Raw genomic sequence first — 14,116 nt, forward strand, 5'->3', positions numbered from 1 at the left:
TACCTCCTTCACAGTGTGGTCCTTGAAAACCTTGTGGACATCGACAAACGCCTGGGGCAATACATGTTCCATTATTCATACACTGTGGATAGCACAATGCTGTTTTGCAGTACTGTCCCATGTACCCTTCAGGACACTGACATATTTTATCTGCATTGCACCAACCATTATTCTCACATTTTTTGTCACATACTAAATCTAGACCTTTGAAAATAATTATAAACATTATTTCACAATAACGAAGTTAGGTAATTACTTTAAAAAAAATAAATTTTGGCTAATATGAAATGAATAATAAATTATTTAGTTAGATAATTAATTTGTTTAAATTCAGAATTCAAACTACAAATGAAAAATCACTGAAGGTTTTATATTATTTTTCATAATACAGTAGACTAAATGTAAATTATGTAGGTAAAACCTATGTTAATATTTTCTGAAAACAAAGTAGCCAATTTTATAATGTTAATAAATATAAAATGTTTAAATATTTAAGGCCTTAAGGGTATCTGTCTATCCACAATATAAGGTTAATTGATGTAATTTTTCATTCCTTTAAATTATTTTTGTTAAACTATTTCATTGAATTTTCTTTGAAATAAATTAAATTTGATAATTGGACATTTAATCTAAAGAACAATATTTTTATCATAAATATTAGTATCTCTTTCCTTTCAAGAGTTTCTACTGATGCCATTATTATAGGTGAAGGTGATTAGACTAGACTATTATCCAGTAACTAACAGTTCTTGCATATGTTTTTAATTTTAAATACTTTTGTAGCTACAATGTGATACATATAATAAAGCTAAGTATGAATTGAAAAATATTACATTTAAATGAGGATATAGCATATTTTCTTACTTGTACTTTTACTTGTACCTCTAACCATACACTCTTTTCTGAGTTTCACTTTTAATGGTGTATCAGGCAAAGCACGACCTTTTCTATTTCGTATTAATAATCGTATGTTGAAACTAGCGATGCCTGATCTATTTCCGGAACAAGGCAACAATATACTAAACACTGAAAATAATAAATACATATTTAAAATATAATTAACATTAATATAGTATATATTTTAAACAGAATATATTTATATACTTTGTATCTTCAAATTAATAATTATACAGCTAACAGGGATAAATAATATTGAATTAAAGTGGAGCCAAATTACAAAATGTCTATGACGTTTAAAAAATCATAAAACTGAATTAGTTAAAATAAAAATTTTTAAACAACTGTTGTATAAAATTTTATTTATTATTTATACTTAAAATTATTTATTTTTATTAGAAAAATCAATACTGACAGTACATTAGCATATTACTATTTTAAAGTATATGAATTGACAGAATTAGGATGTACCTAGTTACTATTTATGATTTATAACAGAATTTTGTGAAAAGATTATTGGAACTCAGATGCAGCATTTCTATATAATAAATTAATGTATCAATTCATAGGTATATAAATACATATATATTTGGTATATAAATATGTTATAGGACTCACATATATTAAGGGGTTTAATTTAGGCAATTTTAATGACACGTTGAAAAATTTATATTAATTACTTGTTCAGAGTATTTTTAAAGTGGTTCAATGTCAGTACAACAATGGTTATTGAGTAAACGAGATAATTATAGAAAAACGAATTATCATGGCACAAATTTACAGTCTACAAGAGACTATATTTATAGAATTTTACCAAATTTTTAATATGTATAATTGTGATATCTATAGATCATCTTTTATTCTTCTACATCAATACTCACTAATTTCAAGTACCTAATTTGTAGTAATCAAATTATTAAAAAGACGTTGGTAAGTAGGTATCACTCTACTGTACATTACGATAGGACGGCGTCAATGTGGGGGGAGACAAAGATAGGCGTTGCCCCCAGATAATTTAACTGGTGTGTGGCTACCAGACTAAGTTATAATTTAAACAATTTTTGAACAGAAGAAATATTGCTATTAAGCAATAAGTATTAGATTTATGTTATATTATGGAGAAATGCACTCATTCAGTATTCACTGATAAATAAATCATTCATATTTTTTTTTTTTACTGACAGAATTAAAATTGCTATGAACTTGCCGCTTCGAAAAATTGACTTGCCTCTAACCGCCTTCATAGAAAAAAAAAATTTGACTCTGTGCCTGCATTAGGGTAGAACACATATCTGTAAGGGTAAGGCTCTTATCAGCGAACGAAATTGAGTACATTTTAACACAGACTTCTATACTAACTAGATGAGGAACTCGTATATTATTTATATTATTAACATTGAAGCTCGCGCATCAGTTTCCGCCATTTTTTCGGTCGGCAAAACATTACATTTCCTATAAATATGTATTAGAAATAACATCGTTTTTAATGGTAAAATATAGAAATAAATGAAAAATGATTTCTATAAAATATTCTTCATTTTTTTTAAACAACAGGTTTAGACATCATAAAATACAATACAACAAAATTAATATTTACCATTTAAAATACCATATAATGCCAACCGAAAAACCTGGCTTCAATTGATAGCAGGAGTTCGCTATCTAGTTCTTTATAGAAATCTGTTTATTTTAAGGTACGCGATTCCGTACATATCTAAGACTTTAGTGCTATGTTGCCAAATTTCCATAAGGTTACGTAAGTATCTATTTGATGTTTGACTTATAGTTTTAAGACACATTTTTTTTTATACAAAAATAAAATCAGCATTTAAAAGACGTTTCAATCAAATGGTCTTAACCGACAAATAGATTATTATTATTATTATTATTTAGATCATATAATCAACGAATATAATCAATATTTAATTCATCAAAATATAGGTTATGAAACATTTGTAACAAGTACCAAGGTATCAAATAACAATTATTTTTATTTTATAGTAGTTTGTATTTTCTACTTAGTAGAACATTTTGTATACTATACAATTCAGTTGAAAAAAATGTTCGATCTAGCTATTCAAGTAAGTTCCTAATTTATTTTACTTTTAATATTAAGTTAACTAGTTATTAATATCATTTTTCCAAAAATACTGCATATTTTATTATATTAAATACCTAGTATTTTTTTTTAACTATTATTTAATATTTATGCCATGTTAGATCAACTTATATTCATGTAACTCAAATCTGAATAACATCTTTCTGTAAATAGGTACTGTAAAACAGTAAAAAAAGGTTTATATAGTATAAAATAGATAATATCTTAAAAACAAATCTAAAATTTCATAGCAAAAATCATGTCATTATAATATACGTAAAAGTTTTAAGTTTAAGTTATAAAACTATGATTAACATTATTATTTATCATTTAAATAAGTAATTTCGTCAAATTTTGAACTTAAAATATCTGTACAAAATTACAATTTATATATTTTTTTAGATTTATGGTTCCACTATTAATCACTTATGAGGAATCTTGTGTTAAATTCTCAAGAGTTTTGACCTAGTAAATAATTTTTTATCAACAATTATATCAAAATCTATAAAAAAATGTCGAAAATTTATTTTAATTAATTTATTCATTATTATAATATAATGAAAATGATAACACAAAAAAATATCAAAAATTGTTTTTAATTGAGAAATTAACAATATATGAGGAGCTTTGTATTACATTTTTAAGTGTTCTGTTCTGTGAATAATTTTTAATCGACATTAATAGAAAAAAAATGTTATGCTTCAAAAATTGTCAAAATATTTTAAAAATGTTCTCATAAGAAGAAAATGATTAATATAAACATTTGGTAAAAATTGCAAGTAGTCATAGATACTTGCAATTTTCGATTTTTACCAAAAAATCAAATCTATTTTGTCGAAAATTGAAAGTGTGTACAAATTTCTAGTTTTCTTTAATTTTTTTTTTTTGTGTTTCACAATTATAAAAAAAACAACAGAGAATTTTTTATTTAAGACCTGTCAAAGCCCCAACAAGGATGGTCGTTTTCGACCAAAAACGTATCCTTCCCTTCCCTTTTCTGCCGATTCACTTTTCAACCCAATTTAAAAAAGGCTGATTCCCTTTGATAACCTAAATGGTTGGCTTCGCTTTTAGGTAAGAACAAAAAGTTTGATAATAATAATATTACCTATTTATTATATTACTTTAAATCTTTATGTACAACACATAGAAAATTATTAGAATTATAACTCATCTATAAAATATTAAAATGTGTGCACTATATAGTATATAATATAAACAAATAATAATATATCATTTATGTCAATAATTATTTGATAGAAAACAAAAAACTATGAAAAATATAAGTTCTATAAGATGTTGTACGACCACCGATCAAATAATTGATGACAAATATTATTGTACATTAGACTTTGATAATTTTTGATATGTATCATAAAGTATGTATTAAACTTTTTGTTTTGGTCGAAAAGGGAATCAATATTATTAAAATTTGGTTGAAAAGTGAATCGGCCGAAAAAAGAAGGGTTCGTTTTTGGTCTAAAGAGGTTCCATTGGTTCTAAAGAAAATTAAGAAGACACCCTATTATTGAAAATAAATGCATTTTTATTGTACTTCAAGGTGACAGACAGAAAAAACCGCACACGTCATGGTAAAATCAATGCATTCATCTTTCAATTCGTAATCTAAAAATGAATATAGGAGTAAATTATTTGAATGTTCTTATTTTCTTCAAAATATGAGAAAAAAAATCCTATAACATTGATAAAATATTTCTCTATGTGTTGTGAAAATTTAGTAAAACTATTGCTGAGAATACTTTCATTGTAAGCTTGTCTTATGCCACATTATTTTAGTAGGACAATAAAAACGGATGGTATGGTGTCCTCTTAAATGTTAATAATTGAGTTGTAATTTTGAATAACTAATATGCAATCTTATATTTAGTCCAAATAATAGTCTTATTTTTTTCTTGGTTTTATTAAGATATGAAATTTATTCAGTTTTCTTGTACCTAATAATATGTACTAACTACCTATTCATAATCAAGCCACGGTTATATCACAATAATAATTAATATTTATACAAATATACTGTAAATTTCATGTTTAGGTAATTTCAGACTATTGTAGTACATTAAACTAATGCTCTTATAATTATTCTATTATAATCTTCCACAATATTCAATTTAATTAACCATTGTTCAATAATAACCTACATGATAAAATAATTACATAATGTTATACCTGCCTAATTTAATATAAAATATTACAATAAAAACGTAATCATTCATTGTATTGATTGTAATATTGATGATAGTTCGTGTCCCCCTATCCATGTAGCATTATTTTATTAATCTATATATTATAATAATAAGTAATTTGTAATAAGTAACTATAGTAATCCTTTAAGTTGATCTGCAATGTAGATTAAAAAATGGGGCATTAGGGCATTGTACTTATATCTGTACATTATAAGAGCTACTATAATTATATCATCATCAATATTCAATAATCGTAATAATCAAGAAGAATTATTTAATTTTAAAATAGTTTGTGTGTTTGATAAAGTATGGACTGTGGACACAACTGACAACTCAACAAAACGTTTAGGGGAGAATGTATTTCGTTTTATGTGTCATATTTATATAATAACAAAATATATTTGATTTGTGTATAATAATGTATATTGTAATATTGTATTCAACGAGTCTTTTGTGTTTTGTCATTTTTGAAAACGCCTACTGCTTTTATCAAACATAATCCTTATTATTATCCTTACAAAATCGGAATCTGTAGGTACAAATTGTTTAGTTAGGGTGCTATACATAATAGGGTGTAAGTAGTATGTAACTACTAGCTGTTGTCTGATTATACAATAAATCATATTACAATAAAATACCGATTATGGTCATTTCTTTGAAATTCATAAAATCCTCTTTTAGCCCTAAGGACTAAAGGAACATAATATTTATGACTGTACTATAATATATATTATAATATAGTACCTACCTACTACTTATACATGGCTACACACATATTTTTAACACAAATTGAGTTTTCACAAATTTGACAATCATTCACCAGTGGCAAGTACCAATTTATAATAACATGTAGTCGTATTTTTTTGGTATGGTTGGTTTTGGAACCCGTACACATTCTTATTCGATGTCCGAAGAGTACCTATACACATTACACACCTAAAGTATGTATAGGTATATATATTATATACTTATAATTTTACGACTTTACGTAAATATAATACAATGCAAATAAATTAATAAATGTTCAAAAAAACAATAAATATATTGTAAAAATAATGAGGAGGTACAATAGTTTAGTGTAGCTTTATGTACAGCAATCATAGCTATACATAATATATTATTTTTTGTAGTTTTTTATACATAAATATTTTTAATAGTATACGTATTTTATATGTACTATAATAGTATAATCTGACATTATAGAATAATGTCATAATCTAAAACAGTTTTCACAAACCCCAAAATTTACTTTTGTTGTTAGTCCTATAAACCTGCGAAGTTGAGAAGAAAAATTTTGTTATAAAGACCAACTCCTGTATTTCACGGGGTACAATAGTACTATATATATATTATATATACATAGTATTTAATCATTATCAGAAAAAACAATGCATGTGGGATAAATTCACTTAAGCACTAAGGTAATACTTATACAGTTATAACTAGTATACAAACATAATTTTCGACTATGTCACTATCAATCATTAAAAGAAAAAAAATTGTTAATTATAAGGTTCAATTATTGAAATTTATTATAGAAAAATGAAAAAAATGATTACAAAATAGTAATATATACCTAAAATATTACCTATACATGTTATTTAATTTAGTGAATTCTTATGGTGAAGCACCTTGCTATTTACCTTATTATAGGTACCTCAGTACTTGCTTATATATTTTAAAATGTTACATGTTGGATTTATGTTTGAACACACAATTTTTGTAAAACGTCTTGATTAAACATTGTATTATTTTAATATTAAAAAAATATATATCAACGATAAAATCTGAGTAACCCATCAGTAAATAAAAATGTGACGCCCTAGTTGTGGCACCGACGCCAATTCATCGCTGTATATTATTAATGTAAAATAATTTTATTGGCTACTAGTGATGTAGTTACAAAAATGGATTATAGACAAGTTGAATCTTGAAGAATTCTTCCCGATTGCCGTATAATATTTTTGTTAGACGTTTCATTTTATCGATTATTAAAGATTTTTGTAATGGTTGTAATTTATTCAGGTAAACCTGAATTACCTATATAAATAATTACGACACACTATTTTGTATATACATTTATAATTCATTTATATATAATGTATCGTTTATCGTCTTCGTAGAATCAGTGCTTTTAGTAGCATATAAACTGATTTCATCAAATAAAATCAGTATTTTAAAGGTGGCTATTATTTTTACTAAATATCTTTCATACATATGACAGTTCTAGTCATAGAATTAAAATTCGTATATGTGGATATGAAAGTGGAAATATCATACATAGGTATGAAGTATGGATGACAAGTGACAGCCCACAATCAGTTATTGACACAATGATACACTACCTCATTGTACAAATAATTTAGTATCAAATATATTAATCTACTGTTAAGACTGTTTGACATATAATTACCTACCAATTACTTCAGCTACACCTGTAAGAACGTTTACTACGTTAAAGCGTTTAAAATCATATACTCGTATAGGTAAATAGTAAATACATAACTACTTAAAATCAACCATGACAGATTGACAGAGGAATATCTCAGCGGATTAGTTGTATAGCCATCATAAATTAAAATGAAGAATTAATTGACAAGTTGGAGCTATACAAGTTTTTTTTTTTAATAAAAACTCATCTAAGCGTACCTATGCATTTAATTGACCTAGGAAAAAAATTGTAAATTAATTTTATGTGTCTATTGTTTTTGTTTTTGTTTTTATTTTTAACGTGTTTTTAACAAACACTATAATAGCAATAGCAGGAAAGTTAGAGTGCAATGATAGTATATTACGCACATATACATTATTCTTTCAAATTTGTTGTATCTTCAAATTACTTTTTTTTTCAAGTCCCTCGTCGTAATAATATGTTGCTTATGTCGTTGTAGGTCTCACTATACATCAATTATAGCTCTGGTTCATTGATGGGTAATGATGTAAAAATGTATAATTCTTATGTGATTTTTAAGTTTGTAATGTTTCAATATGATAGTATAAGTTAATTTTATTACATTTTTTCTCGTTGTTTAGTGTAAATACTGTCTTAAAATTAATATTAAAATCTATATTTTATAATTTGTTACGGTAAAATCGAAAAGTTCAAAATTTCGAGTAATAAATCGCGAAGTTCTAGAAAAAAATTAAGTTCGACGCATCTCCGTAAACAATAATATATTGTGCTGCACTGTATGGCGTGACATGAACGGTAGTTTATCACAAGTGTACACTTATGAGTTATTTTGTAGATGAAAATTTGACGGGATTATAGAGTATAGTGACGCTTATCGTGTAACAGATTTTTGACTGTCGCTCGGCCGCTTTGGGTGTCGGCCTAACGTCGTAATCGAATCGGCTTCAGCACGTAATCACTGGTTGTACACTTGTACAACGTCGACATATCGTTTGAATTTTTTGGATTTTCCGTATACTAGAAAACCCGATCGAAACTCTTGTGAGCCGCATCTCTCCGGCGGCATCGGCGGGCGACGTTAGTTACAGTCACTAGTCACTACCTAATACCTATAGCACTTCAGAAGCATGGGTGCATCATCGATTTCATTACCCGTCGACTGGAAAAACGAACCGACGACGGTCAATCGAAACGGAACTGAAAATAGTTTTTCATATTGTTGTTCGTGACTAGCTGTGGGTCGAAGTACAGAATTTTACTGTATTATAATATTATACAATATTAATTGTAAAATTTAAATTATATTTAAATATTTACAACGAGATATCATTTTTATATCAGTAATGTAATATTATAACGATAATAATATTATTATGATTTTACTACCTGAGGTTAGGCAAGCTTAATTACGCCTATCGGGTGTACCGTACATGTCATACACGTAATATTTTGTAACTGTGCACTATGTCGGTGTAATATCGCGGGACACTTCTCGGAGGGCCACGACAGAGGACAGCAGGCTAATATATATATACAAAGTATATGGTAATAATTAGAGTCGTCACTGCCTTCCATCATTAGGCTGCAGAGAAAAATATTGGCGTTGAAGCATTATCGACATGTTGTGAAAATTAAAGAGATTTATTCAATAAAAAACTATGTACGGTTTTTTTTAGTAATTAATACTCTTTTGAGAGTAATATATTCTATAAGACTTCAAAATAAATATGCGCTTATAAAAATTACTAAATAGAATATATCTTGGACGTAAGACATTTGAAAGCCGGTAAAAAGTCACATACTTATATGCAATATGCGTTATTTAAACCTACTCATATTATTTTCACTCGCGCCTTATATGTGTCTCTTATTATCTTACATCGATATTGCAACGACAATGGTAATTATTATGTTTTGTTGTAATCACAGTAAAGGTTTTTAGTTCTTTACGGTAATCCATATAATAATGAACTTCAGTTGTTGTCTTATCTACATTCTCCATTACATATTTACATAGAAGTATAGAACAGCACGGGATTAACCCACCTAGCAGTTGATATTTGATATACGTATCATTAGTGACGTGATCAAGAATTTTGAATATGATATAATTTAAAATTTAAATATAATTGTTGTTAAATTCTTATACACTACCTATACAGGTAATTTAATTTATTTTTATCTTGTACCTATCAGTATATCTAATTTTTAAATTGTAAACACTATGTATATAGTATAAACATGTTTAAGATATAGATAACCCTGGGCCTCTACACGAGTTATCTCAGTGAGGCCCAGTAATCTATAAAAAGATTTTTAATAAAAATAATTAATATAATAGTACTGAACATATTATTACAGTAGGGCATGATGCGTATTAAACTTCTTTAAAAAATGTCAGGACAAACACAATTCATGTATTTTCATTTTAAGTAATTTTACGGTATTGAGAATCTTGTATTTTGTTCAAAATTATGTTCACACCTTAAATGGCATGGAGTAGAATATATTCGTATAGAAAAAATATTAAAATCTTGATTTTTAATTGAAAAATTCTTAAAAAACGTATTTTTGTAACTTTGATTTTGAAGAGAAGGGATTATTGTATAATTTTTAAAATTAGATTTAAATACGGTCAAAGGAATGGCGTTTTTATATGCTTTATTTTTATGTTTTAGTTATGCAAAAACAAAAAAGGTAAAAGTTCATTTTTAAAATTGATATGAAGTCTGAAGGTCGTAACATATTGGCCGACCGATTTCGTGTATTTTTCATTTATGTATTTTAAAGGGGGTGGATTTTAGTATGAATTTCAAAACGAATTTTGTATACTATTGCAGGGCATGACCTACATATTATATTTGTAAATTTCGAAAATCTTAATTTCTACTCAGATGGAGGTAGAATAATGTGTTTTTTGCCATTCCATGCAATTTTGGTTTTACGGGAGAAGGAAGAATTATTAATAATTAATACCTATAGGCTATAACAAACTTTAATATAAAAGATAGGATGCTTAAAAAGAAATTACAATTGTTAAGGTTATAAAGGACAGATTATAGGTTACATACATAGTATAACAATTCCTTAGATTAATTATATTGTAACTATATTATTATAATAATCAACTATCACACGTGGCAAATTAAAGAACTATTTTCTTTTCTTTTTTTTTTTGTAATAAGTTGTAATGCGGTTTGAGAATAGTCAAATAGTCAAATATTCATATTTCTCCTTTCAAAAATCCTAGTATACGTTACTGATATCAGGTGTATTGTATGTTTGATAAATTTTTTAACCATTAAGCATATTTTATAAGATATGTTAAACAGTGCTTTTTATTATTTTTTTGTGAGATAAAAAACATGCTATTTGTATATAAGTGTAGTGCGAAATAAATAAAGACTATTTAATTTGAATGACAGTGCCTCACTTGTTTTGGTTTTCAAATGCTGAATGTAGCTGTATTTAAAAGTGTGTAAGTGTACGGTTTCCGTTCAGTGCCAAACAGTAACACTGCACAACGTCATGAAAAAAGCAGCTTTATACGAAAAGAATAGTCGGTCACGGAAACACGTCATGGAAGTATCGTTAAACATTTTTACTTTTTATTGAAATTCATAGCGAGCCACATCATTTAGGCGGCGGCGACGCCGCGACGGGCCGCATTAAAAACGTATCAAAATATTATGCTGTATAATTTATAATGTATATAATTGATTGATTTTATTACTATATGATATATATTTTTGTCCCTGGTTGTATATTATAATAATTGTCGAGCTATCGTGTATATTTATTTTAGTAACATTATACATTTATAATAATAATCAAACTTTAATTGTGTCAACTTTTTTTAAATTTTGAGTGAACCATGCATATTAATCGTGAATATATTAATAACTGTATTATGTATACACGACGAACAGTCGAATTTAAACTTGATTGATTATGGTTTCTGATTGAAAAATTAAACGGAAAAACAAATAAACAAATAATTAATGAAAAACGGGAATTTTTACTCAAAATCAATTGTTGACAAAATCGATTTTGTATTTTGAGTGTGACCAAAAACGAGTAACTATACATATTTGAAATTTTCATAAAATTTTTATATTAGAATTTCGTTCATATATAGTAATATTTAATATTTTCAAATTATTTTGATACTTATTGAATTATTTATAGACAATTTAAATTATTATTATACATATAAATGTCAAACAAAAGTTTTTCTACTTATAAAAAAAAAATAGCTGGAAAGTCACAATATTTTTTTTATCAATGTGTATTGATGTTTACATTTTGACAAAATTCGATAAAATCACGAACATTTATAATTTTTTTTCTGTTGAAAATCTATAAAATGTAAAATTTTTATAGTTTATTCTTGAAAATTGAATACAAAGATCCTCATCATATATGATATAAGTGTTTAGAATAAAACCAAAAATATAGAAACGTAATTTTGCTTTTCGGACAATTTAAATTCAAATTTGAACGAAGTTAAATAATTAAATAATGCATATTATAATGAATGTATTCATTATTTGTTATTGTATAAATAAACGTTAAATTCAAATATTATTGTTTAAAATTTTTACGTATATCAATATATCATTATATTTTATACACACAATGGAATTTTAAACGCAATGTTTTCGACAACAATTAATTCAACCTATTGTATTACAAATAATAAAATAAATTACTGTAACTAATAAAAATAATGCAATTTAATATAATATAATAAAAGAAGATATATACTTAGTAACATAGTCTGATAAACCGTCTTTGATCAGAATTGTTTTTCGCATACAATATTAATATATCATTTAATTTAAATTCAACACATCCATAATTACAATAATGCGCACTCAACATTTACTATATAGCAAAGCAGTAATTCCTTAGGCCTTAGGTACTTAATACCAGATATATATCTGTTTTTATTTGTTTTGGACCTATTTTTTTTGTAGTCACCTAGATGTGGTATTAGGCGTAAGAAAAACGTTATATTTTAACGTTCACTATTATATGAATTCGTATATGGAAATTATAGAATAATTGTATTTCAGTTAGACTACTAAATTAGAGTATATTACTATAGTAGGTACTAACAAATATAGAGTAATATATGTATTATTATGTGTATGCCCGTAAAATAGGTACTAATTTTTTTTTTTAATGTTTCACTACCCTGTTTATATAATTTCTTATAATAGGAATATACAGGACTTTATTGGGTGGGTAACATTTTTTTTCTTCAATTATATATGTTTTTAGAACGTCATAAATAATTTGTGCGTTTTATATCATAATTATTATTATAGTATAAGATTCGTTATTTTGTATGGTATAAAATCCAATGTCTTGTTATATAAATTTGAGGCTCATTAAACGGATGCATGACACGGCCTGCGCCTATATGCAGTATATAATATTATATATTATATTGTTAGGTATATTTCAAAGGTTTTACATCTTTAACACGTGGTAACAGCTGTTTTAATTTTATAGTTCATAAAACTAAGAAGCCGTTATATTTATAGAGTATTTTAATAGCACACAATACACACCTAGTTAATAGTTATAAAAACTATAATTAAAATTGGATTTTAGTGTATATTATATCAGAAATGTATTTTACCTTTGGGTCTCTTGGGTATTTTACCATCGGTTTTCACGGTAACGGTTGGTGGTTCTAGTATGTTTTTGTCATCTGAATCTAGAGTATCGAACATGTAAAAATAATTCTTATTTCCAGACATCCATGTGAAGTTCACATAACCCACCTGTATGTGATTAACGTAAATATAAATTTGCATGAAAAATAATAATAATTTCATAACGCTCGTCGCTTACCTCAGATGGAATAACTGGCAAGTACTGTTCAAAATTTTTGTCCAAAATATACGGCGTGACTTTACCTTCCATAATTGCATATATTGGCATTTTTAGACCTGAAAAAATAACACTTGAAGATTTTAAGTTATAGACACATAGATAGAGTGTTGAGGTTTTTTTAGACGTCTAAATCACTCGATTTGCTTACTTGGGATGGTCACTTTTTGGTGATTATTGCTTTAATATTTGAATTTAACATCAAATCTAACTTAATAAGCAAATACACATAAAATTGAATTCGATTACAACTGTACTTAAAATTTATACAGCTTTACAAAAATCTGTTTTCATTTTGGCTTCTTGCCAACCAGCGTCGTTTTACTCGTTTTAGACTTTAGAAGTTAACATTTTTAATATATTTACATTATCTTTAGGTATAAATATTTATTTTAAAATGTTTAGCTTATAATCATCAAAATATTATGTTGCACCTCCAGAAATCAAATACTATTAAAACGTACTTATGAGATGTTAATGACACATTTTAAATTATATTTACATTTTTTCATACGTGTTTATGTTATGCGTCTATTACTATAAGACAGTAATTGATTTTATAGTATGAACTAATTATTGATTAATATTAAAAAATTTATA

The 14,116-nt window shown here is 26.1% G+C and overlaps 1 protein-coding gene across 2 annotated transcripts in view; it reads right to left on the bottom strand.

Annotated features, from left to right (window-relative positions):
- The window catches only part of LOC114125629 (protein shifted), a 29,651-nt gene that overhangs the window by 2,068 nt on the left and 13,467 nt on the right, over window positions 1–14,116 (bottom strand). For both annotated transcript variants that reach the window (XM_050205024.1, XM_050205023.1), the window contains exons 2-5: window positions 13,478–13,575; window positions 13,263–13,407; window positions 865–1,026; window positions 4–204 (exon numbers count right to left, since the gene is read on the bottom strand). In XM_050205024.1, the coding sequence (XP_050060981.1) occupies window positions 4–204; window positions 865–1,026; window positions 13,263–13,407; window positions 13,478–13,575 (606 nt within the window). The remainder of the gene's footprint in view (window positions 1–3; window positions 205–864; window positions 1,027–13,262; window positions 13,408–13,477; window positions 13,576–14,116) is intronic.

The sequence above is a fragment of the Aphis gossypii genome, chromosome 3, assembly GCF_020184175.1.
Source record: "Aphis gossypii isolate Hap1 chromosome 3, ASM2018417v2, whole genome shotgun sequence".
In the NCBI taxonomy this organism is placed as follows: Eukaryota; Metazoa; Arthropoda; class Insecta; order Hemiptera; family Aphididae; genus Aphis; species Aphis gossypii.